At 41.1% G+C, this 16,326-nt stretch overlaps 1 protein-coding gene across 1 annotated transcript in view; it reads right to left on the bottom strand.

Annotated features, from left to right (window-relative positions):
- LOC142465969 (vomeronasal type-2 receptor 26-like) overlaps window positions 1–16,113 on the bottom strand; it is a 59,431-nt gene extending 43,318 nt beyond the window's left edge. The window contains exons 1-2 of the mRNA XM_075570518.1: window positions 15,413–16,113; window positions 12,009–12,300 (exon numbers count right to left, since the gene is read on the bottom strand). Of these exons, the coding sequence (XP_075426633.1) occupies window positions 12,009–12,300; window positions 15,413–16,113 (993 nt within the window). The remainder of the gene's footprint in view (window positions 1–12,008; window positions 12,301–15,412) is intronic.
- Window positions 16,114–16,326: the final 213 nt, after the last annotated feature.

Here is a 16,326-nt window from a genome sequence, read left to right as displayed (position 1 = left end):
AACCTCACTTATTATATTATCCAAATTTGAAGAAGAATATTTTCTTTCTATAAATTTTTGTTTTAAATCTTCAGCTTGTGTATGGAACATTTCAACACTTGAACAATTGCGTTTTAATCGAATGAATTGGCCTTTGGGTATATTTTTAACCCATGTAGGGTTATGGTGACTGTGTGCATGTAAGTAATTATTAGCTTGTACTGGTTTAAAGTATGTGCTGGTTTCTATACAGTTATTTTTAGCCGAAATTATAAGATCCAAATACTCTATTGATATAGCACTTGAATTAAATGTGAATGACAGGTTAAGAGTGTTATTATTCATATATTTTTTGAAATCTTCTATTTGTGACAAAGTGCCAGACCAAAAAAAAAAAAAATATCATCGATGTTGCACCGCCATAGGACCAAACTTGCTCCATAGGGACAGCTGGACCAAATATGATGTTCCTCCCAGCTGCCCATAAATAAATTAGCATAGCTAGGAGCAAATTTGGTACCCATGGCGGTGCCACATACCTGTAGATAATACGTGTTATTGAAATTAAAAAAATTGTGAGATAAAATAAATTTAATACCTGAAATTAAAAATGACTTAAACTCTGTGGAAATAGATTCATCTTTATTTAATGTTTCCAAGATGGCTATGCACCCTTTTTCGTGGTTTATAACTGTGTATAGTGAATTAACATCTGCAGTGACAAAATAATAATGTGATTGCCACTGAATGTCCTTAAGGGTCTGCAGTATGTGGGTTGTGTCCCTTTCATAGGAGGGCAACTGCATAACGTATGGTTGTAGTTTACTGTCAATATACTGGGATAAATGGGAGGTAAGGGACTGAATTCCTGATATTATAGGACGGCCGGGGGGAAATTCTTAATTTTTGTGGATTTTGGGTATTATGTAAAATAATGGTATACGTGGATATAAATTATAAAGAAAATCAAACTCTTGTTTGGTGATAATTTGCTTTTCTAGTCCTATAGTGAGAAAATTAAAAGTAATTTTTGATATTGGATAGTTGGGTCAGAGGGGAGGAGTTGGTAAGTGGATTTATCTCCCAAGATTCGTAATGATTCCTTGATATAATAGGATTTATCCATAATTACCAACCCTCCCCCCTTGTCAGCAGGTTTTATAATAATTTGGTCATTTTCTTCAAGTGCACGTCGTGTGTTTTTCTCATCAATACTAAGGTTATCATTTTTAATTTTAAATGTACGACTTTGAGTTTCAATGTCGTCAGTCACCATTTTGGCAAAAGTGTCCACAAATGGACCATTGACAAACTTCGGGAAAAAGTGGATGGATTCCTGAATGTTACACTAGTTTGGGGTGTGGGCGATATTGGCAAATTGCTATTCATATCTACTTTTGACAAAGCATCCCTGAGATACTACTTCTTTAAACACAATTTTCGCACATATCTTTGCACGTCTATGTATAGTTTAAAGCTGTCGGGGCCTGTAACTGGAGCGAAGGATAGGCCTTTGGAAAGTAATTTACCTTCTTTGGAAGAAATGGGGTATTTACTGATATTGAAAATATTTTTATATGCAGACATTGATTTTACTGTTTTAATACCTTTTCCATTCTTTCACCCTCCTCTCTTTCCTCTAATGTGTTTTGTTGTTTTTTGTTGTGTAGGTCACTTGTAGGGCCATCTTTCCCCAGTAGATCCCTTATTGCTTCCTTCACATGTATTGGGTCCCTGCATTGTCTCCAATCTAAAAAAGAGAACGTAGTTTTCTCTTCTTCTCGACTGGAGCGGGAGTGGTTGCGTTCCTTATCTAAATCAATTTAGTTCCTCAAACATCAAGACCCAATACTTTAGTTCCTCCACCATCATCACTAATTAAATTGGAAAGAGATATGGACAATATTTTTGAACAATATAACCATCAGAACAAGTATCAACCTCTAATTGATTTAGATAAGGAACGCCACCACTCCCGCTCCAGTCGAGAAAAAGAGAAAACTACGTTCTCTTTTTTAGATTGGAGACAATCCAGGGACCCAATACATGCGAAGGAAGCAATAAGTGATCTACTGGGGAAAGATAGCCCTACAAGAGACATACACAACAAAAAACAACAAAACACATTAGAGGAAAGAGAGGAGGGCGAAAGAATGGAAAAGGTATTAAAACAGTAAAATCAATGTCTGCATATAAAAATATTTTCAATACCAGTAAATACCCCATTTCTTCCAAAGAAGGTAAATTACTATCCAAAGGCCTATCCTTCGCTCCAGTTACAGGCCCCGACAGCTTTAAACTACAGTATACATAGACGTGCAAAGATATGTGCGAAAATTGTGTTTAAAGAAGTACTATCTCAGGGATGCTTTGTCAAAAGTAGATATGAATAGCAATTTGCCAATATCGACCACACCCCAAACTAGTGTAACATTCAGGAATCCATCCACTTTTTTCCCGAAGTTTGTCAGTGGTCCATTTGTGGACACTTTTGCCAAAATGGTGACTGACGACATTGAAACTCAAAGTCGTACATTTAAAATTAAAAATGATAACCTTAGTATTGATGAGAAAAACACACTACATGCACTTGAAGAAAATGACCAAATTATTATAAAACCTGCTGACAAGGGGGGAGGGTTGGTAATTATGGATAAATCCTATTATATCAAGGAATCATTACGAATCTTGGGAGATAAATCCACTTACCAACTCCTCCCCTCTGACCCAACTATCCAATATCAAAAATTACTTTTAATTTTCTCACTATAGGACTAGACAAGCAAATTATCACCAAACAAGAGTTTGATTTTCTTTATAATTTATATCCACGTATACCATTATTTTACATAATACCCAAAATCCACAAAAATTTAGAATTTCCCCCCGGCCGTCCTATAATATCAGGAATTCAGTCCCTTACCTCCCATTTATCCCAGTATATTGACAGTAAACTACAACCATACGTTATGCAGTTGCCCTCCTATGAAAGGGACACAACCCACATACTGCAGACCCTTAAGGACATTCAGTGGCAATCACATTATTATTTTGTCACTGCAGACGTTAATTCACTATACACAGTTATAAACCACGAAAAAGGGTGTATAGCCATCTTGGAAACATTAAATAAAGATCAATCTATTTCCACAGAGTTTAAGTCATTTTTAATTTCAGGTATTAAATTTATTTTATCTCACAATTTTTTTAATTTCAATAACACGTATTATCTACAGGTATGTGGCACCGCCATGGGTACCAAATTTGCTCCTAGCTATGCTAATTTATTTATGGGCAGCTTGGAGGAACATCATATTTGGTCCAGCTGTCCCTATGGAGCAAGTTTGGTCCTATGGCGGTGCTACATCGATGATATTATTTTTATTTGGTCGGGCACTTTGTCACAACTAGAAGATTTCAAAAAATATATGAATAATAATACTCTTAACCTGTCATTCACATTTAATTCAAGTGCTATATCAATAGAGTATTTGGATCTTATAATTTCGGCTAAAAATAACTGTATAGAAACCAGCACATACTTTAAACCAGTACAAGCTAATAATTACTTACATGCACACAGTCACCATAACCCTACATGGGTTAAAAATATACCCAAAGGCCAATTCATTCAATTAAAACGCAATTGTTCAAGTGTTGAAATGTTCCATACACAAGCTGAAGATTTAAAACAAAAATTTATAGAAAGAAAATATTCTTCTTCAAATTTGGATAATATAATAAGTGAGGTTGCAGCAATGGAGAGGTCAAGTCTCCTGAAATATAAGAATAAGAACACTACAAAACCTGTGAATTTAGCTTTTGTAACGCAATACAACCAAATGGCACCCAATATACGAAGAATTTTTAGGAAATATTGGCCTATTCTTAAAAAAGATAAAGAACTTGAGGGTATATTGCCAGAACATCCCCAGATTGTATTTACTGGAGCACCAAATATAGGACAGAAGCTGGCTCCGAGCTGTCTCCCATTGCAATGTATTCCAAGCAATACCATCACACATAAAGGATATTTTCCATGTAATAGGTGTACTGCGTGCAAATATAGTGTAAAAAAAAACAATTTCACATCAAACAACACCTCAAAAAATTATAATATTAAAAATCATATCACATGTAAAAGCACATACGTAATTTATCTACTTGAATGTCCCTGCGGTCTGCAGTATGTGGGCATGACCACTAGATCGGTCAAGCGACGCTTATATGAACATGTGTACAACATAAAAAGAGGGCTAACTACGCATAACGTATCAAATCATTTTCTTGCATGGTCAAAATCCAACAGGACTAAAGTGTTTGGTGATAGAAAATGTTACACCTAACTGGAGAGGAGGAAACGTTGTGAGCCTACTGGGGAGGAGAGAATCCTTTTGGATCTATGAACTTCGCACTCTATCCCCACTGGGCCTCAACGTTGACTTCGATTTAAAAGCTTTTCTGGTAAACTAATATTTGATGTACTGTATCCATTTTGCTCTTAAAATTCTTGCATGACCAGGTTTGTAATAACCAATATATATGACTCATAGGGCCTATCATGCAAAAATTGCATCGAAGTTAGGTGCATAAATAAAGGTATTAACTGTTATCTGGTTCTCTGTGCAAAGATAGATATTATCTGCTTTTTAAATATGCATATTTCGTTATATTATGTAAATGTTTATTGAGTTTATTATGTCATGTATGTCTTATTTACACACAAGTTTTGAGGTATGGTATAACCACTAATAAGTTTAAATATTCACTGTAGGTGTTTTCTATATATTTTACATTTGTTTACACATTGTTGTATAGAGGTATAAGTTCTATGGATGAGCACCATTATAAAGACTTGGTACATTTAACACATATATTCTCACCTTCTTAGCGTATATTTATATTGCACACATATAGTTTTTTTTACACATTAATAATATATAATAATTTAATAAGTTTATGTAACACATATTTTTATAGGCTTATCCTCATATGGCCCATATTGTGATATAAATATCACTTTTATTTTCAATTTGTTTTTTTTGTTTGTTTTTATGTGAGTATGTTGTAGAGTGTTTATTTGTTTCAGCTGAGAGTTACTATGTAGTAACATACCATTTGAATATCCAATTGCACACAGCGCATGTGCCTCTAATCAGAGCACAAACACTAACTATACTGAGAGCCCATTGCGCATGTGCAACACTTGCCAGGTGAATTAGGATTAATTATGGACTCGTATATAACGGACAATTATGGACACAATGACTGAACCCCTGAGGAAGAAAGCAGCACGCTTTCGAAACGCGTAGGGTGGCATTTTTGGACTCCCACTGTCGCACTGGGGTGCTTTCCCTCTTCCGGAACGGATCCGGTGACGAATCAGCTGTTTCAGGCAGACGTTTATTCTCATACACCAGGCGAATCTGCTGTGGCCGTTCTGAATCTATTTGCACGTCCTGCACCGCCAGCTGAGAGAAGCTCCAGTCACACACGCCGGCGGGCGTGTGCTACGCTCTATCTACAGACCGGATCGGTTGCAGTAGCTGTCTGAGCAGCAGAGAGGGGATACTCTCAGATTTATCCACCGCCTGTTTACATCTGCCGTCCGGTGAGTGGGCAGTTCACCCATTGCGGCAGTGTGTCCAATCGGCATTTCATTGTCCTTTTACCCAGTTTTTTATTTTCTATATGTCCTGTATATCATTATATGTATATTAAGAGTTTTAAATTTACAATCACCTGGTATCTCAGCTGATACTTATTAGTTATATATCTGTGTGTTTGCATGTAGTCCCCCCCCCCTTTTTTGTCAAACAGTATCACGCTATGTATTGTGTTTTTCTCTTATTTTAAGCACATCACTACGTCTGGAGCCTATCCCTGGCTATCCTACTGGTTGGATATATATCCTTTTAACTACAGGCGCCTTGTTATACATATCCTTTTTTCTATGCTATCATCCTGACCAGGGGGTCAGAAATTGTATTTCAGGCAGCCCCTTATATGTGGACTATTATCCCCATTTAAGGTTGCACAATATTAATTGTTTTATCTTTCTAGTTAGCGCTACCTAATCTCTGTTTTCTAACTGCTTCCAAATGAAGTATATGGTATGCAGATGATATAAGGAGCGCACAATCCGGTAGGAGCAAAGAGAGGATCCAGGTAACAAAAGTATACATTTATTGAGTCATCAAGACATTAAAATCCAACACGTTTCGAATGTGTTAGCGTTCTTTATCAAGGATAAGCATACAATGAAAACCAGTCCTTATAAATACCCTTCTTACCTGTTACCCGTTCACGCCGAAAGAACATGCGTCATGATGTCATGACGTCCGGGCATGCGCAACCGCGCAAGTGCGAGCAACCATGATGTCAGAAGCAGTCTAAGGACGGAAGTGGCTGCAAGAAAGGGCAATGAAACGAAAATAACCAAAGGCGAACCAACGGAAAGCATAGAGGAACAAAAAAAACATAACAACATAATAAATCTTAAATGTCTTCAAACTAAAAACAAAAAGAGAAAAAGAAAGACAGGGGGAGAGAGAGGAAAAGAGAAAACAAAAAAGAGAAAGAGAAGAAAAGAGGGAGAAGGGAAAAAGGGGAAAAAAGGGGAAAAAAGAAGAAAAAAAGGATGATAACAAATAATGACAATTAAAATCAATAACAAGAACTGTAAAGGAAGCACAAAAAAAGGAGAAAAAAGAATATATGAAGAGAAACAAAATTGACAAATACTGTAACAATAGTCATAACAAAATACCTAAATAAATAAATATGTAAAAACATAAACATATAAACCATGGTGCTATAATCCCAACAAACTATTAGCAGCTTGATAAATGGTGATAAATCAGCATAACATGTTATAACATTCTTTAAAATACGTATGTAATCATGAAATCACAAGTTACTGTATCATGATAAATATGTTTACGGACTCAAAGGACATAATTTTGCATATTATATAGTGGATACTGAAATATACAAACGGCCCAGGGCATATGACAATCAGAGGAAGTGGCCCATATGCCATTCAATATTTAAACCAAGGGGGTAACGTGTTCTAAGAATAAAAATCCAATATGCCTCCCTTTGGTTTAACAAATTGACATGATCACCATCTCTCAATTTATTGTGAACTAATTCAATACCCAAGAATGAAATATTTCTAACACCTCCCTGTCAACATTCAGAGAAGTGCTTGGACACTGGGTGGTTAAGGTCCCATAATCTTATCAGTCTTAAGTGCTCTAAAATTCTGATTTTAAGTGCACCCACCTCGCACACAGTCTTACTACAGTAACAAGACAACGGTAATGCAACCACTTATCAACACGCCCTCCCCCCCCCCCCCCTGGGCCATTCAGGAAAATTCTTGTAGCCTTCTTGAAGGAACCATTATGTGAAATGTTATACGGTACTTACTGTATGTTTTATAAAAGGTGACACAATGAAACAATGAAACAATTTAAAAAAATCAACTTTTTACATTTTTTGGGAGTAAAAACATTATTTTATAACTTTTGAACAACAGAACAATCAAGCAGCAGCAAAGTCGATCCCCAATGGTCTGTCCTTCCAGGGACGAGCCCTTATAGGCCTCAAAAGGCCATTGATGGTGTCTCTCACGTTCTCATTAAATTATCGGTAACAGTAAAATAACGCTGCACTTCCTCCAATATTGTTCTCCTTAAATTTTCTGGCAGAGCCTTCTTGATTCTATTCCTTTCATAATTAACGTTGGGTCCACCCGCTGTACATCTCATAGCTGACGTGGTGTTTAAAGATGTACAAGGCATATTTCTGGGCTACATCAGCACTTCCGATCTTGTTTTCTCCCGGACTTGCTGGGGCAGGTCGCGCAAGATGATGTCTGGCAGCGTTTCAATGCAAGCGTGTGTGCTTCTGGGAGCGGGTGTGCTTCTGGCAGAGGGTGAGGGTAGGTGGTCTGGGAGGATGCATTCCTCCTGTTGTAGTGGGATACTTTCCTCCTGTCGCAGTGGCCTTATCGGGGTTGACATTTTCTGTTGTGGTCTTACCGGGTTGTTCATCACATCCTCATCAATGGCATACAGGTACACGTCCAGGCCACCCTCCTGCTCCTGCGTCCCACATACAGGGCCAGGAACTCCAAGCAAATAATTTATCCCCGCTATGTTACTCTCCAACTTCCCCATGTTCCTCTCCATCTTCTCCATGTTCCTCTCCATCTTCTCCATACGCCTATCCCTATTTAACATGGTCTCCAAAATATGATCAATCTTTTGCACCACAGAATTGTCAGGGATATCGACACAACTTAAACCATTCAGCATGCGGGCAAAGGAGCTGGATCTGGTGCGAGGAGTGCTGTTGACATCTGCGTGGATGGGTGCTGGAGTGGATGAAATAGGGGTTCCCAGCAGAGCATCGTAGGGGATGGGTGCTGGAACAGTTAATCTCTGCTTCAAATATAAATTTTCAAATTACAATTACTGTACACACACACGCACACAGACTTGCAGAACTGTATGGCTGTACAGTAGGTTGAATTGCTACTAGACTTTTAAGACAACAGCGTCACGATGGACGGAACTTATCAATAATTTTTATATTTTGGGGATTCTCAATTGAGCAAACAAATTAAGCAAAATAAATTGTCATTTATTTCCTTACTAGACAAACACACGACAACTTCAAAATACACTTAATAAAACACTTACTTAAATGGGGGAAAGGGATAAATGGTCCACTGAACGAGAAACACAGAAATAAAGTCTTTTAAATTGCAGTCCTTTTGCAAGGGGCGCAAGTTGCCAGCCCGTTATTTCCATGTAATGTAAAAAGTCTGTTCTGGTTCTTTGGGGTTCGTTCTGGAATCCCCAGGGCTAACGAAATCCTGAAGCAGGGCTAGTTTCCTTGTTGCGATGTTTTTAACCCCTTGCGTTCTGGAATCGCAGCCGCTGTACTTAGATCTTATCCGATTGAAGAAAGCAGGTGACAACCACAGGAATGAGATTTACAGGCCTTTTTAATTACAGGGGTGCTTGGAGTTTTTCATTAGCCTCATCCGATTGGCAAGGAATTATCTTCCTCCTATCAGAGCCTGCCCTGTAACGTGGGAAAATCCTAAGGCCAGCCCGGGTAGCTCTGAGCATGCTCAGTGAGCAGCTTGGTAGCACTGCTGAGTAAAAAGAGGCCTCTCGTTTCTGGGGATGCAACATCTGGAGTTTGGTCCCAAGGTGTGAAATATCCAGGATGAGGAACAGGATCTGCTACTCAGAAACATCCCGGTTAAGGCACACTTTAAGACTCTGGGTCCTTTCATCTCCCTCACATCTCTAGACCCATAGGCATTGCCTCAACAGGGGGCTTTTGAAGCTGCAGTGGGAAATACCCCTCAGCTCATGTATGCATAATATTTGTTCCTTAATGCATTCACTTACAAAGGCGGACAGGAAAAAGTTTCCTGTCCTGACTTTTAAAATTGCACACAGTAATACACTTTAATAAAAACATCTGTTCCACTTGACTTTCAGTTATATTTTTAATATGTGTGTGCTTGGGGGGATACACTGAGGCTGCACACCAAAAATCAGGGTGCTGGCTCACTCCGTTCCTGAGTTAGCAGTCTTAATGGAACGGCTCCTGTTATTCAGCACTGCAGGTAGAGACTAGCCTGCAAAAAGGGGACAACAATGCATAGAAGGGAAAATACTACTTGTGTGGTGCACATAAATTTAACCCCTTCAGTCCCAACGCGAATTAGGATTAATCAGCCGAGCATACTGCCTTTATTAATGCGCTGATTAATCCTATTTTCGCCACAAACAGCTCGCGATCGCCCACTTGAGTTTCTAGACGGTATTGCAGACAATGCTAAAATGCAATTTTCTGCGCCCGATAGAAACCTGAGAGAAACCAGAGTCAATTGCTATACGATTGAAAAACATAGCGCGTCATGACCTTGTATTCAGAGCGGTATGCCTAGTGAGGTTTTAGAATAAAGGCTGGCGCCTCTGTACTGAGCCAAATACCAAAATAAATCAACACTGGAAAGAATGTTGATCCAGGGAGAAATCTGATTGCCAATATTTGGAGTCAGGAAGGAATTTATTTTCCCCTTATGAGACATGCAAAAGGAAAGGGGAGTGGAAACACCCACTTGTGATGCTAACCAGTAGCAGACAATTGCCTTATTCATGATATATAAACATATTCATTGCATGAGACAGTTCATGAGACCCAGGAATCCAAATAGTCCAATAATAAATACACTCCCATACACTTACCACTAGCCTGTATAGGTAGATCTTATGTGGTAGTCTGAGCAATGTGTAGGACTGATCACATAAATGAAGTAAATAAATTATTCACTGCTGACCTTGGGGATATCCTGGTCCTGTCTAGCGGGCTCCTACCAAAAGATGAATGGAGAAACTGCAGGAAAAGGGGCGGTGCATCTGCTGCTGCTGAAGATGGATTTGAAACCACAAACTGCAAACTACAAAAGCTTGGTGCAAAAATGTATTTGGGGCATGATAAAAACAGCCAAAAGGACACTCTAACGCGTTTCACATGGTATCCCACGCTTTATCAAAGAGATAATATAACAACACGATCGCATACTTAAATACCCACAATTCCCTGTCCAATCCTATGACGCTACGTTACTAGGGCCAATCGGAAGCTCGGGGGGCGTCACACCCCTGTAACTAGTGTGGGGCACGTAAGCCTGAAACACAGCCAGCTGAACTTCACTGTGTTATTGCAAGGGAGGTAATGTGTCCTCCCAGCTATGACGTGACGGCCCATCCGGCCAATCAGGTGCCTATTAGGACGGGGAGTCCTGAAAGTAAACAAATCACTTTTAGAAATCTTTACTAGGGGGAGAGGGGAATGGTGGGTATATTAGTAAAAACATAGAACATACTGGGTCACTGCTATAATGCATATTTCATTAATTTAGCTTGTAATACTTAATGTAGCAATAATTAAAGAAACAATGACCCACATATTGACGTGAAAAAATGAAAAACCACTATCAACACTATAGTGGAACAATATATAAAAACACACAAATAGCTGTACATTACCCTCACAATACACAAATATATGTAACAATATATAATTATGCTCTCCATGCAACCATGTTCTGTTAAAGAGACAATGTTCCTTATAAAAATTCTTTGAAATTTATTGCAATCAAATAATATGACTTTGGCATTATATGTATGATCAATACCACTAAAAGGGTTTTTTATTGTTACATATATTTGTGTATTGTGAGGGTAATGTACAGCTATTTGTGTGTTTTTATATATTGTTCCACTATAGTGTTGATAGTGGTTTTTAATTTTTTCACGTCAATATGTGGGTCATTGTTTCTTTAATTATTGCTACATTAAGTATTACAAGCTCAATTAAGGAAATATGCATTATAGCAGTGACCCAGTATGTTCTATGTTTTTACTAATATACCCACCATTCCCCTCTCCCCCTAGTAAAGATTTCTAAAAGTGCTTTGTTTACTTTCAGGACTCCCCGTCCTAATAGGCACCTGATTGGCCGGACGGGCCGTTGCGTCATAGCTGGGAGGACACATTACCTCCCTTGCAATAACACAGTGAAGTTCAGCTGGCTGTGTTTCAGGCTTACGTGCCCCACACTAGTTACAGGGGTGTGACGCCCCCCGAGCTTCCGATTGGCCCTAGTAACGTAGCGTCATAGGATTGGACAGGGAATTGTGGGTATTTAAGTATGCGATCGTGTTGTTATATTATCTCTTTGATAAAGCGTGGGAAACCACGTGAAACGCGTTAGAGTGTCCTTTTGGCTGTTTTTATCATGCCTCAAATACATTTTTGCACCTAGCTTTTGTAGTTTGCAGTTTGTGGTTTCAAATCCATCTTCAGCAGCAGCAGATGCACCGCCCCTTTTCCTGCAGTTTCCCCTTATGAGATATCATTGAATGATATTTTACTGTTTTTTTTGTTTGCAACAGAGGTGATACTACAACTTGTAATAGAAACATCACCTACCTGTGAGTACCCGTATATCCTCAGTGTTTGTGCTATCGGTAAAGATGTGAGTGAGGACAGATCTCCAATAAAACCTGCCAGTTTTCCATGCTGCATGCAGGAGTAATTAGGGGCTGTCTTCCCGGGCCCCGATAATATCTGTATCACACTCTCTATAGCTTTGTTCACATCTGCACAAGAATCGTATGCATGGTATCCCAGAGTGACATTAGGCAAGATGTCAGGATTCCTGTTTATCTCATCAATGGCAAAAATAAAAGCCAGGAGATGCCTATAATTTTTGGGAATGGGTCTGTGAGATGATAGGGAACAGGGTTACACCATTATTCAGATATTCAATGGTCACGTCAGCATGTTAATATATCTCTGATCCATCCAGGAATTAATAACGTCACTTTTCTGATAATGTTTAATAAACAATTAGATATAAATATATAACTGAGCCCTATTCATAGTGTTCTGTCCCCGGGATTCACTAAGTGCCAATGCCGAGTATCGCACTGTGAGACGTGTTAATTGCCCCAGAAATGAAAAGCACACAATCCATGCTCGTGCTGTCCTATGTATTCTACTGGAAATGTCCCCTTGCAGCTGTGTATGCTGGAGTAACTTCCCAAGCGCTCCTAAATGGAGGTCCACCAGAGGGGACCTCAAAAAGACAAAAAGAAATACACACAAGCCTGTCACGGGAGACAAGGCAGTTTACACCTGTAGTCCTTGTACCCCCACCCTAAGTGATATTGGGGGAGGGAGGGGGGTATGCTACATCTCTGGCTACTACTTAGTGTGTTATGCTGTGACCTGTTGGTAAACAGGAGGGCTGAGTGCTCCGCGATGGTGGAGAGAGCCAGAACAGGGGTGCAGGTTACCTTTATTCTTCATTGGTGCAGCGCCTCCAGTCAGCATAGATCCACTGCAGGGGCAGGGGATGTTCCATACTGACACCTTGTCTTCCTTCACAGCAGCAGACAGTAATCACATTGTTTCTGATACAACTGGCTTTTTTGCAGGCAGATGGTAATAATACAGCAAGCACAGAGGTATCCCTTTTCTCTCGTCTCCCATGCTGGTCAGACTCTTGACTCAGGCATTTGGCCCCTTTCAGGCCTATTACACTTTCCTCCCATCCCCTGGCGGGATGGAGGAAGAGGCTCCTCGCTCCACAGGTGGCAGAGAAAGGATCAAACAGGATCACACTCCTGACTCTTCTCCCTCAATTTAGGAGAGTGTTAGAATTTATAACCTGAGAATGGGGTTTAAAACCCTGCCCCATACAGAAAAGGTTGAATACTGATTGGTGATCACTACTTTTGGATGAACCAATCAGTATCCTTCTCTCTGACTGACACTCTCTGGTAGTTGCTAGGCCTGTCCTTGGATACCGGAAATGTATCCAAGTCTGGAATACACACACAGAGCCTAATGAAGGAATAAACCCCTCCACTGCCTGCACCTAACAGGACTTACACTGGAAAGGTCAAGGCAGATAAGTAGCGGCCGGGAGGCTATGCTATACACCTTTTTACCGGGATCATTCACTGAGCAAAACAAGTTGGTAAAACAAATGATAATTTATTCACTTAAAATAGGCGTAAACACAATGGGACACAAAATACATAATAAAGACACACTTACTGGGGGTCTGGGCTACAAAACCAGACTTTCGTAGCTTAAATAGAACGTAAAACAAAGGTTTTAGTTGACCGAAACTTAGCCAGAAGTGTCCTGGAACTCAAATCGGCATGAGGTTCCTGACGGCGCCACTGTATCTGCTCCGGTTGACTTGTAATAACTTGACCGCAACTTAGCTCCAAACGTCCTGGAATTAACATCGGCATAAAATCCCAACCGCGACCACTACGTTTAATTCTCAGAATTTGGGCGCAAAAAGTGGAACTTAGAAAATATTTAGACCTGAAATTTCTGAAGCCGGCTCGCTGCTATTTCTTGCAGAGCATCTTTTGGTACATTAAAATTTGCCGCTGCTGTTCTGGCGCTTAGAATCTCACAAATAGATTGGTTGAGGGATTCTTATAGTATTTCAGAGTCCATTCATGAAATACTACAACCAATCTGAGCATGGGAAATGTCTTCCCAGCCAATCAGAGTGATGCCAGTCTACTGAAGCCGGGCAAGCGGATCTTCTGAATCAGCCAAGGGCTTGCACAAGTTTGACATAGTTAAATATAGTGTTGTTTATTGTGTTTAACGGGGGTGGAGGAAGTGGATAATGTCCCCAAGCCAGGCTGGGTAGGCCTCCTTGTGGGTAATGGGTGGTTAGGCCTCACGGGGTGGGTAGACGGGAAGGGTGAATAGGCCTCCCGAGTGGTGGGTGAGGGTGGGTTAACCCCTTAATGACTATAGCGGTTAATGACCGCTAAGGTGATTAAGGGTTAGCGGACATTACATTGGCTATTTTGATTGTTTTTTATATTTTGCAGCTTTTGGAGGGGATATGGGCAGGATGAAGATGAGGATGAAGACGGCCTTCATCGGGGGTGCCTGGAAAAGGTAAGTGTAATATGTATTTACTGTATTTATTGTGATTTATATGTATTTTAAATGGGCAAATGCATTATTATCCATATGTGCATAATAGTAATTTTGCCCATTACTGTATTGTATGTATTAGGGGGCGGGGGGAGGGGGGTGTATTTAGTTAGAAATATTGTTTATTTTTTTGTAGGCACAACATTGGTACCGCAGGCCCGCGGGGACCCCTGGACTCCCGCTTGATCAGCTGGGTACATCTGCGGGGACCCCCGGATCCCCACGGGGTCAGCCGGGGACACCCGCGGGACCCCCAGCCTCCCTTGGGGACCCCCGCGGGTCAGCCGGGGACACCCGCAGGCCTGTTGTATGGGTGTTGCGCCTGCAAAAATGTAAACAAAGACATTTTTCAAAGTCCAGCTTTTTTATCACCTGCCTTTAGCTGGTGAGCTTTGTTCAGTGCAACTTTCATGTATGATAAGTTTGCGTTGCTTAGTGAATCCCGCAGAAGGGCAGGATTCAGCGCAAATAGCTGATCGTACGAGCAAAGATAGACTTTGAAAAATTTCTTGAAAAAAGTCAGTTTTAGAGCACAAAGTGCCTGTTTGCGCGGCTCTTTGAATCGCGCTTGGCAGAACTTCTCGTTCTAAGAGCACTTGGCGCTCTTAAAATGACTTATCACTGCTTAGTGCATAGCCCCCTTAGACTTTAAAAACTGCACACAACCTTATATATCATTCGAGTACCCCCAGAACATCTATACCAGGTTCTGGGTGACCTGCGCATTAACTGGGGATCCCCCCTTTTCTGACCCTTCCCTGGAGAAAGCTAGGTACTCAGCCATCCCTCCCCCAGCAGGATCATCGTCGAACCCCACCCAGTTTCCCCTGTCCTGTGTAGATTTTGCTACCCACTGATTGTCCTGGGTAAGCTTGGTAAAGGCTGCAGGCTCCTCAATGTCTTCGGATGAATCAGTCTTGGCCTGCCTACCACAGCCTGTTACTGCCAACAACTTATGTATTTCAGGGTCCATAGGGTCCTTGTGCCCTGGGCCCTTGGCTCGGTCATGGTGTTGCTGTAATAAATGGTCAAGTGGGGCCTTGCTGACCAGAGCGGGTATAGTAGTGTCCTCCTCCGTTGCGGCGGTCGCCTTTGCGATGACGACATCCGGTTGCACCGGAAGGGTATTGATTTCCTCGGCGTAGGAAGAAGTACCGTCTGGTACATCTCCACTGGATCCCTTCGCTGGAACATGGAGAGAAGTATCCTCACTGCTTTGTTGACTCCTAGCAGTCACGTGGTTCTCCCAACCGGGAGCATGCATGCCCAATGCCATCTCTCGAGGAACCGCCAAGGCCTTGGTGCTCCTACGCTTAGGGTACACCGTCGCTCTCGCTGACATCATGATTACGGGACTCCACTCCCATTCATCCTTGGGGGTAGGCATCTCCTTGGCTGCCCCACTTGAGTGAAACTCCGTCCGGTGCATCACAACGGAGCGCTTCCCATCATAGTCATCCAACGTGGCTTGGGACTCGTCCCCAGGGGAAGAGGACCGGGACACCTCGTGATCGCTGGCAGCTGCTTGCAGGTAGTGGTCCCACTCCTGTGCCATCAGCGGAAGAGCCTCAGCCTCCTCCTGGGCGGTCACCTTACTGGGTAAGTCTTTTCTAGGTACTGGAACAGGGATGCACAGGTCCCTTGGAGCGCACTCTCTCGAGGCTGCGGTCCAATCCGCACCTCTCTGCTGGTAGGTCACGTCATCCTAGCGGGCCTGCAGGGGTGGCAGCAACACCTTTAACTTTAGGTGGGTGGTCCCACACCACTG

Source organism: Ascaphus truei, chromosome 1 (genome assembly GCF_040206685.1).
Source record: "Ascaphus truei isolate aAscTru1 chromosome 1, aAscTru1.hap1, whole genome shotgun sequence".
NCBI classification, from domain to species: domain Eukaryota; kingdom Metazoa; phylum Chordata; class Amphibia; order Anura; family Ascaphidae; genus Ascaphus; species Ascaphus truei.
The sequence above is the reverse complement of the archived record's forward strand: the minus strand, read 5'-3'. Positions and strand labels throughout refer to the sequence as shown.